The following is a 16,233-nucleotide window of genomic DNA, read 5'->3' on the forward strand; positions in this document are numbered from 1 at the left end:
CAGTGCTGAAGGGCACCCCAGAGGTGGGCCAGGACGGGAGCAGAGCAGTGACCCGCCCACGGCCACATCTAACCAGACGCGAAGGTCTCGCCCCAGCGCACAGCCATGAAGGACACAGGCCTCGTGAGTCACGTCGGGCTCAGCCGATTCAACCCATGGGATTGATTATAACTTACTTTTCACAGAGCGGCAGGGAGGAGTTGGGGAGATGCAGCAGGGAAGCAGTTCAGCCCGGCCTGGCCCCAGTAGAACTGTGTGCCCATCCCAACCCTGCAGGCAAAGTTTCCTATGGGACAGCTGGACAAAAAGGGCTGAGAGAGCAGCAGGGCAAGGGAGGAGCAGAGCTTCAGGGCCTGAACAAGGAAATCTTGGTGGCAACTTAGCACCTAAGGCCCTGAAGGAAGGCAGAGTGTGTTTGGTGGGGCCTAGGAGACTTGACAGCTGGTAAAATGACTCCTCCCTCCATGGGATCGGGCCACCAGGAGGACCCTGAGTTTGAGGAAGCACTGCAGCCCCTGTAGGGACTGGCCTGGCCTTCCCCAGAACTCTCCATCATTCTGGGTCCCAGTCCCTCAATCTCATGGAAAAACCAGTCCTCCTCCTTGGTGAAAATCCCTAATAAAAGCCATTTGGTCTGCTCAGCACCTGTAGGTGGGATTCCCTTGCTCATTCAGAGGCCTTGAAGGAAATGTGCTGTGAGTGATTTGGCACATGACAGCCCTGGTGGCTCATCCACTCCCACCAAACCACCCAGCCCAACATCCGTCCCTTCAGGCCTGAGCTGGCTCCGGGACAACACACCGAGCAGTTAAGTCACTGCCCAACTCCCTTCGTCATCAGGTTTTGTCTGCCACTCTGCCTCTTCTGGGAGGGAGGACGTGAAGTCACTTTGCACTCCCAGCCTTGGCCCCACTCAGCCCAAGAGCCAGAGCACCCAGCTGGGTGAAGTAAGGCGCAGACAGCATTTCCAAGCAGTCACATGCTTCACTCAGCTGGAATCTCCCCCCACCCCACAAAGCATTCCTTATTCACGAAAGCTGCATCCAAGCCCTCCAGTTTGTTCCTGTTGGGGTACTTGGGTTAGTGGCAGCAGGCATGATACTCCAGGAATCCCAGGTATGCAGGATCCCAGGAGGGCTCATGGCATGAAGCAGACCAGCCATGCATGGTTCCCCACCAACAGTCAGAGGACATTTCACCCCTCCAGCACACTCACCTCCCCTGCAGTGTGCTTCCTGACTTCTCTTTCCTTTGGGGAAGCTTCTGCACCAGGGGCTCAGGGATCAGGGTTTCCTGTGTCCAAGGTGGCAGCTGGCTGAGCTCAGCCCCCACACTGACCAGTCCATCAGGGGCTGGGAGGCACTGAGAGGAAGGAGCCCTGGCTGAGGCAGTTTTCATACAACAGCCCACTTGGACAATCTCAAGCTTTTTCCATTTCAGCCCAGCTAGTGTTTTCCTCCACTCTGCTTCGTCTTAATAAATGTTACTGATGCTCCCAGTTGTAGACAAGTAGCAGTCTTGACCGCTTCCAACACAAAGAAGCAAAGATAAAACTATGCCTTCCTTAAAGAGTCCAAGGCCCCGCAGTCTGGGAATACAGGAGGAAAGGGCAGGTGACCCTTTGTGTCCCCACTCCCTGGGGGCTCCCTCAGGAATCACCTGCAGGTTGCCTAGAAGGCTGGGGCAGGAAGACTGTGTGAAGCTCCCATCAGCACTGGGAGATGACTCTGAACCCACATCCTTCCCCTCCAGGACCCTTAGCGCAGGCTGGGGTTTGTAAACAGGACTCTCCAGAAGGCCTTGAAGTCACAAACAAGGAGCTCCTAACCCCAGACAATCTAGCCTGCAGGGTGTTGCCTCTGCAGTTTCTCTCTATTGTCCCCACAGGGGACAGATTTCCAGATGATAAACTTTACCCTCCAGAGATGTTGATTCATGGGACCAGTCTGAAATGGGACTTAGGAATTTAATTTTTTCAGCAATCATCTTGGTTCTTGCAGATCGTGGATCCTTATAGATCCAACCGGACCACCATCTCTCTTCTGCCCACCTAAGGCGACCATCTGAGGTTTACTTCTTATCTCTGGATCCATTGCTTTCCTATGTCCTGCCCTGGAATATTGACCCCCTTCAGGAAAGACCCGCCACTCACTTGGCCTCAGTCCACTACTTATGGCCAACAGTCACATCACACAAGTTGTCACGGAGGCCACCTTAACTCTTCCTTCCCCTCTCTTCACCCAACTCCAGCCTCTCAGGTAGGAACTGGATGGATTTGCTTCCCCTTCAACTTTCATCCTCTGAAAACTGCTTTGTTGGTGTGCCGCATGCCTCTATAGCTTGTAGAAGTCCCAGAGGGAACTTAGTCAAAAATTGCTTCAGTTTCAGTAGAATTTGTTGATTGGATTAGTCCACTTAATGGGTCCCAAAGGAGGGCAAAGAACTCACAAGGGGTTTTCATAGTGTAGAGGCAGCCTGGGTGGGTAGTCCCACCTGAAATTGCAGACCTCATCACTATTTTCTATAAGATGGGTCATCAAAGCTCCCAACAACATAGGAGGAAAGTCTGGATGAAGATTTCTCATGCTCCTGATAATGTCTGGTGTTCAAACACAACACATGAAAAAATGCTCAACATTATTAGTCTTTAGGGAAGTTGAAGTCAAAACCATAGTGAAATACTTCATGCTAAGATGACAATAATAGTAGTAATAATATAATAATAATAAAAATAACAGAAAAAACAAAATGCTGGTGAGAATGTGAAAGAATTGAACTTTCGTACTTTGCTGGTGGGGATGTCAAAATGTGCAACCTCTGTGGAACAGTGTCCTCAAAAATTTAAACACAAAGTTCACATATGATCCAGAATTTCATCCCTAGGTATAGAACCAAAAGAATTGAAAGCAGGTACTCTTACAAATATTTGTACATGAATTTTCATAGCTGTGCTATTCACAACATCCAGAAGGCGGGCACAACCCACATGTCCATCATAAATAAACTGAGGCATATATATACAATGAAATGGAATTTAGCTCCAAAAAGGAATGAAGTACTGATACATATTGCAATGTGGATGAATCTTGAAAACAGCATGCTAAATGAAAGAAGGCAGACACAAAAGTTCACATATTGTATGATCCCACTTAAATGAAATATCCAGAAAAGATAAATCTACAGAGACGGAAGCAGACTGGTGGATGCCATGGAGGGGTTGGAGAGGGAGTGGGGAGTGATTGTTTACTGGGTATAGGGTTTTATTTGAGGATGATGAAAGTATTTTGGAATTAGATGGTGGTGGTGGCTGTACAACATTGTGAATGTACTAGATGCCACTGAATTGTTCACCTTAAATGGTTAATTTTATATTATATGAATTTCACCTCAATTAAAAAAAAAGTTAACACATAAAGAAAATGAGTAATGTTCCACCACGTGGGTTTTCAGAAACTGTCATCGTCTGCCAAAACCTTGCTAGGCAAAGGATGCATCTCCCTATGACTAAATGATTCGTCCCAGCTCTGCTGCCTGTGATTCAGTCCTGCAGTAAACAGCTCATTTCGTCAGTTCCCACTTGGCTGAATACCATGGAGACTGGTGGAGGTAGAGCAGACTTCCCCAACCAGAAGGGCAAACTTATACGTAAGCATTTTTAACTGCCATTTAAATTTACTAGCATATAAAAGTAAAATGCACAGTTACAAACCCTAACTTTGAGCCCTTAAAAAAGCCCTTGATTATATATGACAACTTATAAGTATTTAAAACTAATTCTACCTAGAAGTTTCAGCTTAATCATTTTAAACAAGTAACAGCAGAAGGAAGTGGCAATAATCCACTTCATTTAAAATTTGTCCTGATTTTAAAATGTGAATAATTAACCTTCCAGGAAAAAAAAAAGCTTGAATTTTAAGAGCAGTTCAGTCCAGTAAATGTCCCATTTGGAAATAGATAGGTACTTCTGGTACAGACTGTTACCTGTGATTTGCTGCAGGAGCAATTCCCATGAAATCAGTCATTACTTTGGTTAAACTATTGGGGCATTAACGCCCTTAAATTCTGTTTTCAAGCAGTTAAATGCTGGATAATACTGATTTTTTTTTTAATGAGGATTATGGCTTGTGTAAAAGGCATAAAAATTTCACATTTTTGCTACATCAAATTTTGTTACCAAAAATGCTAAGTTCCTACAGACGTCAGATTCTAAAAATCAGTTTTTCCCAGGTAGAACTGATAATACTTAGTGATTATTTTTTAAGGTTTATATCTAGAAGTAAATAAATAATTATGATTGTACCCAACTGTATGAATGTTTCTGTTCAGCAGTAGCCTTGTAAGAATAAAAGTTGGTGGTCCATACAGCTGGGCACCTTATAATACAGAAAGGCACATCCTTCCTGAACTTTTCCAGGGGAATCTGGTTACCAAAGTGTCCCAAGAAATTTCTTCTCCAAAAATGTCATGCCACTATAAGAAAGCTTTAGGATATCAGTATGCTTGCTGGTAACTGCCCCAGTGTAACTTACCTAATTACCCTAACTACCTTCTTTCAAAATGAAAAAAAGAAAAAAGGAATAGGAAGATGAGGAAGAAGAGGAGGGAAAGGAAAGGAAAAAAGAGGAAGAAGAAATTATAATAAAGAAATTAGGAGAGCAATCTGGTTTCTCTGCCTCAGAAGCAATTAACATTGGAAACCCAATGGACCCAGCTAAACATTAACCACTGCTTTGGGTTGGCCTTTGACAGCACAGTGTAGAAACATGCACCTGGCTTTCAGAAACCAGCTAGATGGGTTCAAAACCCAACCTCACCATTCAGAGGCAGTGTGACCTTGAATAAGTTAATTAGCCTCTCTGTGCCTTTGTTTCCTCCTCCACCAATAGGAAAGATCCCACTGACCTCCCAGAGTAGCGGGTCTCAGTGAGAACCAGCTCAAGTTCAGGGCTGGAGGCGCTCTGCCTCTCCAGTGGTCAGAAGCCCTAACAGCTTAATCCAGAAGCTTTGTTACTGATGTTGATGCCAGACCAGGAAATCAGGACAGAGCGATGCTGTTGTATTTTTTATTAAAAAAAATTAAATAAAATAGTGATTGATTCTATATAAAATTGAACTAGAGTCCATGGTTCATGGTGAGGAAGGCTCAGAAGATGGAGACACAGAGAGGGTGGCAGCAGATTCTTTTTCTTCATATCTGGGAGGCAATTCAGATGAGAGATGTGGAGCGTGTAAGGCCTCCGAGGATGAGGCAGTCCCAGAAATAGTGTATACAGATGCGCAGTCTCTCTCGGAGGCCGTGCCTTGGCTCTCAGGAGTTGGGGTCCTATGAAGAAGGAGAGAATGTGAAAGGGGACAGAGGGAGTCAGTCACGTGCCTTAAGTACCAGGTTTTTCCCAGGTGTTTAGATGCATCTAGAAGCATCTGCAAGGGTCTATAGAGTAATTTCTTCCATATTCCATTTTTTAGAAATATGTTTTGATTTCTCGCCTCTTACTGTCCTTAGAGCTGATTGTAACATTAAGAGTCTCACTCTTGTCACCTTCCTTGTCACTGAAAATACGTAGAGTACAAACATATAGATGCCTTCCAAAAAGAACACGCACACACACAGTTACTCTTCTCTGCTATTTCATCTTCTGAGACTGCTAACATAAGGTGGACCCACTTACGCAAATAGAAAATTAAATCATTAAGCCACAAACATGAAGGGAGGCAAGAAGGCATACTGGTTAACAGACTGGGCTCTCGCAAAGAGCAGACCAGCATCTGAATTTCCACTCTGCTGCTTTCTAGCTGTGTGGTCTTGAGCAACTTATTTAACCTAAGTCTCAGTTTCCTTATCTGTAAAATGGGGATGACAACAGTGCCCACATTCTAAGTGGCCATGAGAATTATATGAGGTCGTGTACGGAAAGCCAGACCCTGGCATAGTAGCAGCAGTAGGAGTAGTTTTAGCAATAGTAAATAGTAATAGGAGTAGTAATAGACATTTGTTTTAAAGCTCTGGGAAGTTCATCATTGCAGAAAAAAATACACAAACTCACTAACAGAATTCTACAAATGTCCAGACCCTAACCTCCTCTTCATCCATGCAGGACAACGCTGGTGTTCATCCCTGGTCGGATCTCCAGCTCACTACCCAGTCTGAAGCACAAGAACATGTGCCTTAAGACATGAATGACCAGGTAAGGCAGCACCTGTCCCCCAACGCTCACGGTAGCTCTCGGGTCCTGCTTCTCACTGCTTTTGAAAATGTACGTTTATCTCAGTGTCGTGAAAGTCGATTTTCACTGAGTCCTGCTCATCCCTCTCACTTTGCCCTGTGAGATTTTCCAGCCATCCTTCCTTCTCTTCCTACATCCTGGTTCCCCATTTGGGAAGGTACCGAGCCTTTTCCAGCCCCGCTGGTCCCTGGACTCCTTATCCAGCCTTCCCTCCTGTGGATTCTCCACAAGTCTTTGCCGCCTTGCCCTCCTGGTTTCAGCAACCTCTTTGCCGTTCCATCTCCAGCACCTCATCTCCCTCCCAAGACCCAGCCTATCCGGTCTGCCTCAAAGGCCCACACCCTGCCAGCCCTCCACCGCGAGCTAGCTCACCATCTTCTCCCCACTTACATGGAGCTCCTGTCTCCACTCCTCTGTCAGAAACATTCCACTGTCCATGCCACTCACACTTAACATCATGATTTCTGCCCTCCTCACTCATCATCCTTTCCAGATTCCCTTACCCACACCTCCCTTTCTAACCACCACAGCCCCCAGCTCCTATGACTTCCATCCAGTTGTGAGAGTTGGCCTCCTAACTGGTCTAGCCACCCCGAGGCTTTCCCCATCACAAGCTGTGCTGACTGTTGCATGGATCCCATTGCTGTGGCATCCCTCTGCCTGAAGGAGAAGCACTTAGAGTCACACGGTGTAATCTGACCCCAGGTATGCCTCCTCATTTGTGGCACGTGGGGAGTATGGAGGATAAGGGTGTGAATCTCATATTTCTCTTCAGCCAATCTGAGAAGGCTCTGAGGCTCAGGGAACAACTTAACATTGAAGGGAGAAGCCCGGCATGGTTAAGTCAGGCTGATTCTAGCCAGTTACTCAAGTACCTCCAGTAGATACCGAAGCCCTCTGTACCAGCAGGAGGTCCCCTGGGACCCACACACCTCCCCACAATCTGAAGCAGCAAAGCCTAACTTAGCAGGAACCTCCCAAGTTCTGCTCCAGAGCTTGGGCTGGCTGACAGGTTGTTTGGCATTTTGAGGATCAGCCCTGCCAGGAGCACATAAAGATGCCCGGAGAAGGCTTCATGTTAACCTGGCATCACCACTCTTATCATTTTTAACTTAGGTGCTGCCCAAGGTTTCCAGAAGTTACTATTAATATTAAGGCAATAATTCTGGCATCATGTCTGCAAAAAAGACACTCACACCTGGATACCACAGCCTTAGAGCTGATTTGGCCTGAATATAGGTGTAGGCCTGAGATGGTTAAGTGTCCCTGCTCTTGAAGTTCAAACAGAAAGTCTTACCCATAGTTGAAAATACTGTAATATGAAGGTGGGTTTTCATTTGGAAGCAAGCTGTCAGCCCCAGGACTTCGAGCAGCTGTAGAAGCTGAAGACTCAGGGAAGTAAGGCGGAGGCGGGGGTGGGAATATGATCACTGCGTCACCTGAGGGAACACAACATTCCGTTGAAGACAGAGGAGTGATACATGCAAGCAACTGAGCAAGAGCCAAAGAAATTAACTGGATATTTGGCCCATCTTTAGAAAAGGTGTTAACTCCAGAAGTAAAAAAAAGGGGGGCTATTGGATTTACAGAGATGGAGAGTAGAGGTTGCCAGGGGCTGGAGGTGAGAGCAGTCAGAGTCTGTGTTTAATGAGGGCAGCGTGTCTGTTGGGGAGAACGAAATACTTCCTGAAATGGATAGCAGTGATGGTTGTACAATGTAGTGTATGTGCTTAATGCCACTATACAGGTAAAAATGATTGAATTGGTAAATGGTATGTTATGTATATTTTACCACATTTAAAAAAAATAGTAGGGCTATATTTCATAGCGAGTCTGAGCTAAAGCACTTCTGTGAAGCGTTTGCTAATATTGTTCCTTACCTCCCCGTGATGTCTACTGCTATAAAGTTTTTTTGTTTTCAACTTACGTTAATTCTTTCAAAGCTAGCTCTTGGGTAAAGTGCCTTTGTTCCTCAAATACAGTTTCAGCCTCTGAACAAATGACAGTACAGCTGCAAAACAGCCTGTCATCTCTCTTTCCAGAGCTGTGGTTTACACTCTTGCAGAGTTTTTTTATCTACCAGCATTTCTTCCAAGCTTTACAAAAGCACGGCAAACTCAAAGAAGAGCTAGGGGTTTTTTTTTTGTTTGTTTTTTTGTTTCTTTGTTTGTTGCATTTCTGTTGCTACTGTTCACTCCAGAACACATCCCTGTGTTTCGGAGAGGAGAACTGGGGACCAGATGCAAGCTCTAATTTGTACCCTGATTCCAATGCTGGATGCACCACATGCCCATAAACTCCTAGACATGTGGCAGCCGCATTACAAGGAGGTCGAAGGTGAACTCTGATGAGTTGGCAGCATCAAATGGCAGCTCAGGAAAAGTGAAGGAGGAAAGAGGACTTCACTTCCCGGCAGGGAGGAGACTGGTTCATACTGGTGGCAGATCTGACGCTTACCTAGGGAGCTGCAGGGCTGTCTACAGCTACCAGGGTTCCATTTGCCAGTCACCACCCCAGCACGGCCCTCAACAGGTTATTCACCTTTTCTCGGCCTCCGCAACCACATCTTGAAATTGCAGGCTGGAACTGTACCCACCTCAGAGAGCAGGCAGGATGTGTGTAGGGTTAAGACAGTGCTAAGCATGGAGCAAGCTCTCTCAGGTGTAGCACGTCCTTAGAGGGGCTTTCTACACACCCACCAGCAAGTGGTACCTATTTGCATGTCTGAAGAAATATTCCCAACTGGCCGTCTGGCCAGTAGTTCCACTCTCCACCTTGTCGCCTCAGCTACCTCCCCAGAGGTAACTTAGCCCTGCAGAAAATGCATTAACTCCATCTCTCCTTCTGCAAGGAGACCACAGTTAGAGCTTAAAATATACATCGCTACCTAAGCGTGAAAAAGCATAGTAGTTGTCTTGGGATTCTCGTTGAATTGTTTCAGAAGGCCTTGGTAGGTCAGAGGAAGGTCAGTTGAGCATTCACTTCAATTACACATTGTAGAACAAAGGATCTGAGAATAAGCCTCTAAAGTAGGCTGATCACCTACCAAACACACACAAGGAAGTGTTCCGGCCTCCAGTTTTCTCTGGGGCTCATCCATCCCTTTGCCCAGTCAGCTCCCAGCCCTCCTGCTCTCCTCAGAAAGAAGACCCCTCCCACCAGGGGTTTCCCTTTCACTAAGTCCTGAAGGACTTGATGTCTTCTCTGAGCTGACCATACACACCCCACAGCGGAGGGCTGGCTCATGCATCTGCTCACGCTTCCAGGGTCTAGCACTAGATGTGCCCACAATGCGGATATCATGCATCTTGGATTATCTATTGTTTTCCACTCTGAGAAGAGCTGGATTCTGGCACTTAGCCAAGAACTGCCTCCTGTCACCCTGGTTTCCCTCATAAGGCAGAACTGACCATTGATAGACAATGTCTGGAGTCTTACCAGTTTGCTAAAAGACATGATTTCTAAAAATTTAAACTCTATTCTACAATATCAAAGGAGAGAAAAGAAGGAGATTTTCACCAATTTCATAGGACTTAAAGGGTTAGGTGGAGGAGATTCTAAACTATGCAGTGCCAACATCAGCACAGAACCACCCAGGAGTCACTGCATCCTGGAACCAGCAGCCCTGCTCCCTGCTACCCACCCCCAATTTCAGCCACCAGGAGGGAAGCTGGGTCCCAAAACTCCCCAATAGTAAACTCAAAAGGCAAACCTTGAAATGCTTCCAGCTAAATGGAAGACTGTAAGCACCTCAGGAGTGCATTCACTTGCATCTCACTGTGTTTCTTGGGAGGACGGAGAACATCTATAACACTGGGCAAGCACTTTCATCATGTAACGGCTCTCCAGGACACTCGGTCGGGGATGAAACCAGTAGAAACGGAATTACAGCAAGTGCCCAGGGAGGGCGCTACGCGAGGGCTGTAGAGTATGCATGCCCACTGCCTCCTGTCAGGATCCTGGCTCTGCCACTTGCTAGTTTGTGACCTTGGGCAAATTGTTGGGTAACCCCATGCCTCAGATTCTTTGTCTTTAACATGGAGACACTAAGAGTATCAGCCTCAGTGAGATGTTGTAAGTGTGAATGAATTTCACACAACAGGCTCTTGAAGAGCACACGCTAAAGCATGAAGATGTGTATTTGGCCCAAGAATAAGCCCTGTATACGTGTTAGGCATTATTAATATGCACCCAGTGTTGGTGTTGTCATCATAAGTATATAAATGCATAAATAAGTACGCTGGGAGCTTCAACCCTGGCTGAACACAAGGATTGTCTGTAAGTACATCTGCCCTTCCTCTCTGAGGCCAATGCTATGAAGTCCCACAGACCAGGGAATCCCCGCGGTGAGTACTGCCAGCCGGACAGACAGCCCCGCCCATAAGAAACATCTCACTCGCCACCCTCCTTCCCTGTTTCCACCATGGTTTCTGCTCTGTAATCCTCTTTACCCAGCCTATTAGATGTTAAGTTTTCGAGCTTTATCCTTTCAAACATAGGAGACTGAAATAAAACAGTGATTGGCAAAAATGAGCAGCAACGGGGTTTTCCTTTGATGCTGTGGAGCTGAGGCCAAAGCTACTGACGTTGTTCTGTGGGGTAGGCAGGGGGTGGGGCTGACTCTGGGAAATGGTGATGCAGCTCTTCTGTAGAACCCTAGGGGGACCCAAAGGGAATCCCTAGGCATTCCATGGGGTAAAGAAGTGACAGGTGCTGTCGCATTTCATCTTTGTCTATGCCACTGCTTCCAAACTTTGCCCCAACCCTGAAGTCAGGGGTGAAATTACAGAAAGTGAAGAACAATGTGGAAAACAGTGCAGAAGACTCCTTCAAAACATGGAAGACCAATGGATTTGGGACAGACTCAGAATCCTAGAATGTTAGTGCTGGAAGGAATCTTAGAAATGCAGAGCTCACTTTACAGATACATGTAGTAAGTCCAGGAGAGGTTGAGGGCTTCCAAGGATGGCCAGTCAAGGACAGCCAAGGAGAAGAACCCATATTTCCAACAACTAGAAGTGCTGTAAGTGTTCACTGTGAGAATAACAGGGGTCTCTTAGGTGGCAGAAGGCTGCCAGGCTACCATCGAGGTTCCTCTCACTTTCCTCTCTATTTGCACTGTGATCTCAGTCAAGGTCAAAACTTAGTGTCCCAGTGCTTTTGCTAGATAATAAGGGATTGCTGGGAGGAAATGATGTGCTCAAGGATTCTTGTGGGGCTAAGAACAGCAGCAGCACCATGTCTGTGTATGTGTGTGAGGGAGAGAGAGAGAAAAAGAAAGGAGAAGAGAAGCTAGGCCAGACCTGAGAGCAGTTCAGTGAAGCCTTGACACAACAGCCACTGTGATATGAACAAGCAGAGCAATGACAGCCACCCACCTACAGTGACGTGGACTGCCTCCACGTTTTGGGTCTGTCTCTCTTCCCTTTCCAAGGCACCCTGGCCCACGTTCAAGTTGTTTCTCTTCTTAATGTGGGCAACCACGAAGAAGCACAGTCCCACTAGTACTATCAACGGTCCCAAGATCTGCAGGGACAGGAATCCACAGATCTCGGCCTCTGCGTCATCAGCGTCTGCCTCATTCAGCGGTTCCGGTGCCCAGTCTGAGCCACACCCGGGGACCCAAATGCCCAGTATGCTGATGAGCATGCCGCTTGTCAGGAAGAGGAACCCAAAGATGAGGCACTGGACAAACTGGCGGCTCTCCCCACAGAGGAAGGCTCGGTCTGAGTCCCCCTGGTTGCCTCGCAGGCGCGCCTCACTGCGCTGAAGTCGTGCCCGGGAGCGGGCCAGGATCACAGCCCCAAGCCCAACGACGGCACACACGGGCCCCGCGACCTTCAGTATCATGCTGCAGTTGGTGGGGGTGTCGTATTGGCATGCCTGGAACCCAAAGATGGAGAGCAGGACTCCCACGCACAGCAGGATGGCGCCAGTGACGAAAAGGAAGAATATAAGCTTGCTGACATTCCTGGCTCGCTGGAACCCATCTGGCTCGGCAGCCGCTGCAGGAGACATGGCCAGAAAAGGCCCCTTCCCCAGGAGCGGGCGGGGTGTGTTCCTTCCTTCCAGTTGTTTCAGCAGCTCTGCAAACATAACCAACACCAAATTAAGGTGGTCACAGGTGTTCCTGACCCACCCTGTTCTTTTTCAGAAATCACACTAGGATGAAATCACGGGGAATAGAACTTTATGCAACCGATGCCCTGTAGAACAATGAGTTGGTCCATGAGTCAGAAGAACTGGTATTCAGAAACGCCTGAATATGTAATTTTATAAAGATATGCAAGAAGAGGAAATGCAATTACCAGGCACCTAAGAGTATACTGAAAAATCAAAACCCATACAACAAAAGTTAACTGGGTGTGACTTTTCCTGTTACGAGTCTTACAAACTCACTTCCCCAGCAACCCCCCTCCCCCCAAAAAACAATGGCGAGTGAGGGAAGAACCACAGGGATTATTTCTGATTTACAGACACCCCACATTTCATCACAGCTGCTCTGAGTATTTCCAAGTTGGTAAATTTTCGTTCAGTAACTAACTTTCCATTTCCTGTTTTAGACGACGGCAACTTTCCATTCCGTGCCTTATTCTACGGCTGCATCTACGGGAGACCCAAGTTCAGCAGTTTCAGCTGAACGGAAAGGCGGTTCAGGAACACCGTGCGTTTGGTGGATTTAAAGTTAATTCTGTTAAAATGTGATTCTTGAGTTCTCAGACAGGCACACATTAGGGCTGCCCTGAAATCTGGTGGCCGGGCTGCTTGGGCCTGGGATGGCGCAGGGAGGTCTGGCACAGCGGGTCAGGTGGAGCCTTGTCCCCTAGGTGGGCAGGTGGCCTCTTGCTCACCCTCCTCCGTATTGCCACCCACTTCCCCAAAAAGGTTTAGGCTCAGTTAAAAATGAGCAGCCGATAAAATCACCAGTTACAAAACACTAAACAACAACAGAACTTGACTTGGAAAGAAGCGTATACAGGAAACCAAATGGGAAAGCACCTCCCACAAGACCATCCAAGCCCTGTTCTTCAAGGGTATCATATACTACATGTACCCCGAGCAGTGGGTAAAAACTTGTCTGCACAAACTGACTTTATTATCCAGTTATCTTGTCTTATGCTAATGAATGGAATATTTTCCCAGGACCCTTCAAGTTGGGGCACTCGGAAAGACAACTCAGGTGTGAAGAACATTTTCACTTCCTCCAGGAAAGAAAACTTATGAAGTGTTTTGTGCCACTTGCATCACATGAAGGAGCTCAAGATTGAGGCACGAAAGCCAAAGCCATCTTGACAAACTCAAGTCATGTCCAAGAAGGGTCAGTTTAGGTAAAGAAAGGAAACAGCTGGTTTTAAACTTTCCCCAGAAAAAAGTACGAAGTTGGAGAAAGAGGGAAATATAGGTGGAAAACAAGCTTCCACTTTAAACTTGGACGAGCTGTATTTATGAAGATACAATTAAGCTGAGGCAAACAAAGTTATGTTTAAAAAATGTTAAAAAAAAAAGTTGGAACCCTGTAATATCTTTTGCTCTTCTGCAGATATGGGTGAAAGGTGACTCTGCTACCAAGTCCTATCTGGAATACATTGTATTCCTGGTGCTTTTGACTTTGCCTTGAGTCACAAGCCTTCAACTGCCTTAAGGCAAATTCCCAATTACTAGTAAAGCCTAAAACTGGATTTGTAACTTCCCTGCCATGGACTAGTGGACTAAGCACCTGGCATAGGTGTTAATTCCCCTTCAAAATAGTATGTGGGTTCTCTCTCTCTCTCTCTCTCTCTCTCTCTCTCTCTCTCTCTCTCTCTCTCTCTCTCTCTCTCTCTCTCTCTCACACACACACACACACACACACACACACACACACACACACACACACACACACACACACACACACACACAGCCATCTGCACTAATAGGAAACTAAACCTTTTCCAAATACCAACCAACACTTAATTTCTCCAAAGCCAAATCCGCCTCCCCAACACTGTTTCTCAAAGGACATTTCCAAATCAGCAGCATCTTACGACGTCCAAAGCTTTGTGCTTTGGGGGATCGACCCAAAGAGACGCAAAGTCCTTCATGGAAGAGAGCTTTGTGAGTTTAGAGAGCCTGAGCGCCACACCAGCCCGGAGGAGCTCGCGCGCCGCTCCTGTCCGCGCAGCTTTAGCGCGGGTCCTCCGAGATGCGCCGCTCCTCGCACCCAGCCTGGACCCTAAACGGCAGCAGCCGCAGAGCTCGGGCTCCCGGGGTGCGGAGGAGCGCGGGGCCAGGAGCGCTTACCTGAGGCTCTGTCCTGCGAGCGCTGACTGCGGGCGGAAGCCTGGCGCGGGGCTCGGGATCGGCGCTCGGCAAGCAGCGCGGGCCGTGGACACCCGGCAGAGCGCAGCGCCTGCCTCTGCCCGCGGCCCGCACCGCGCACTCCCACCTGCGTGTCCGGGCGAGGAGGGCGGGCCGCGCGGTGTTTATAGAGGAGGCAGTGCCGGGAGGGCGAGGTGGCGCGGGGCGCGGACAGGGCAGGCCTGACTGGCGGGAGCTGGCTGCTGCCGGGTGCTGCCCTTCGGGGACCAGAGGCCCGCCCGGCGCCAGGGTGGAGAGCGAGGGGCTGCCTCGGGCCCGGCCGAGTGGACCCGGCTGCTTCCGCGCCCGTGACCATGAGCGCGAGGAATCTGGGAAAATGGGCACCCCCGCCGCCTCCCTGGCCCGCGGCCCTGTCTGTCCCAATTCGCGCGGCGACGGTCGAGATCCGGCCGGCGGGAAGGGAGCTGTTTCCCTTCGTGGCCGAGATCAGAACTGGGGGTCAGGGTGTGGGGTAAAGGAAAATGCTGCCCTTCTCCGGCGTGGCCGCCTGCCGAGCGTTTAAACTGGGGCCCCCGCTTTCCCGTCGCTGCGCCCTCTAGGATAGATCTACCCGGGAGCCTGTGGCCCTCCTGTCCCTCCGGAGACCTTGACTGGGGTCACTGGAGCAAGCCCCTCGCCGCGGGCTTCCCGAGGAACAGGTTACGGAGACACCAGGTTATAGAAAGGTGCGCTCCATTAGAGTGTGAGACAGGAGGCCCCCATGCCCGAGCCGTTCGGGCACGAAGTCCTAGCTCTGAGACTGAGGCAGGCCCTGGGCAGACCCCGTGCGGGGCCAGCTCCGTCCCTGTGGCACTCACATGTATGCTCGCAGCCGTGCGTTGCCATCGAACCCTCTTCCCGGTTCTCAGTTGCTAATGATTTGCCGGAATTAAACTGGTAACTTTCCCTGCCCTTGAACCAGGAGTTTCGGGATGAGTTTGCTAATCTCCCTGCTATTTGTAACCTGCCCCGTGACACGTGACATGGATCCAACTGTGCCAGTTTCCACACCAGAGGTCAGGGCGCTATGGAAGGTGAGTCAAGGGCTCAGCCCAAACACCAGAGCGCCGTCAACCCTGGGACCTTCCCCATCCCTGCCACTTCTCCCTGGCGGCCTGGCCACTTCGCCAGAAACCCAGGCAAGAGTTAACACCAATTGCATTAACCTTTTGAAAGTGCAAACACCTCGGATACCTAATACAGCAAGTTGTTCCCTGTTCTCACTGTGGTAAAGAATGAGTAGGCTTAGCTGATAACATAGGTGAGGAGACTCTCAAAGAGGGAAAGGTGGTGACCTGGGATCTGAGGGCTGGAGGGCAGGATGGGTGAGACAGGACTGCACCAGGGAGGCAGACTAATTAGGGTCCAACCCAAGGGATTTTCTGGGTCACTTGCCCCAGTGGCCAGAGGAGGACCACTGAATATTACTTTCTTGAATATCACCACCCCTTGTTCTGGGCTAGGTTCTGTGTTACCTGCTTTACCTACATACAGCCTGTTGTCCTTGGCTGTGTGTCTCCAGCAACTCAGAGAAGGTTGCAGTCAGAAGGCAATAGGGGAGCTAAAAAGGTAATTTTTCAGTTGAGGAAATCACAGCCCAAAGATGTAAAGTCACCTCCACAGCTGGTTAATGTGGAGCAAGGGCCTAAATCAGACGTCCTGCCTCTTCCTC

At 48.5% G+C, this 16,233-nt stretch overlaps 1 protein-coding gene across 2 annotated transcripts; it reads right to left on the bottom strand.

Annotated features, from left to right (window-relative positions):
• Positions 1-5,059: 5,059 nt before the first annotated feature.
• TMEM171 (transmembrane protein 171) lies at positions 5,060-15,437 on the bottom strand. Of its 2 annotated transcripts, none has more exons than XM_006197571.4 (4): positions 15,380-15,437; positions 11,603-12,310; positions 7,522-7,663; positions 5,060-5,323 (listed from the first exon to the last, which is right to left on the bottom strand). In XM_006197571.4, the coding sequence occupies exons 2-4, from the start codon at positions 12,240-12,242 to the stop codon at positions 5,128-5,130; spliced, it is 978 nt and encodes a 325-aa protein (XP_006197633.1). In that variant the 5' UTR covers positions 12,243-12,310; positions 15,380-15,437; the 3' UTR covers positions 5,060-5,127. The 2 variants fall into 2 exon arrangements, with proteins under 2 accessions (XP_006197633.1, XP_015100978.1); XM_015245492.3 differs by lacking the exon at positions 15,380-15,437 and adding an exon at positions 14,505-14,620 and having other exon boundaries at positions 5,128-5,323.
• Positions 15,438-16,233: the final 796 nt, after the last annotated feature.

Source organism: Vicugna pacos, chromosome 3 (assembly GCF_048564905.1).
Source record: "Vicugna pacos chromosome 3, VicPac4, whole genome shotgun sequence".
Taxonomy (NCBI): domain Eukaryota; kingdom Metazoa; phylum Chordata; class Mammalia; order Artiodactyla; family Camelidae; genus Vicugna; species Vicugna pacos.

What these genes read in the sequence shown, in the direction of transcription:
- TMEM171 (XM_006197571.4), bottom strand. Translation starts at nt 12,242, where the DNA reads ATGTCTCCTGCAGCGGCTGCCGAGCCAGATGGGTTCCAGCGAGCCAGG. An exon ending in GGCAGTCCACGTCACTGTAG is followed by an intron (nt 7,664 to 11,602) that starts GTGGGTGGCTGT and finishes GTGTTCCCTCAG; the next exon opens with GTGACGCAGTGATCATATTC. An exon ending in TACAGTATTTTCAACTATGG is followed by an intron (nt 5,324 to 7,521) that starts GTAAGACTTTCT and finishes CCTTCTTCATAG; the next exon opens with GACCCCAACTCCTGAGAGCC.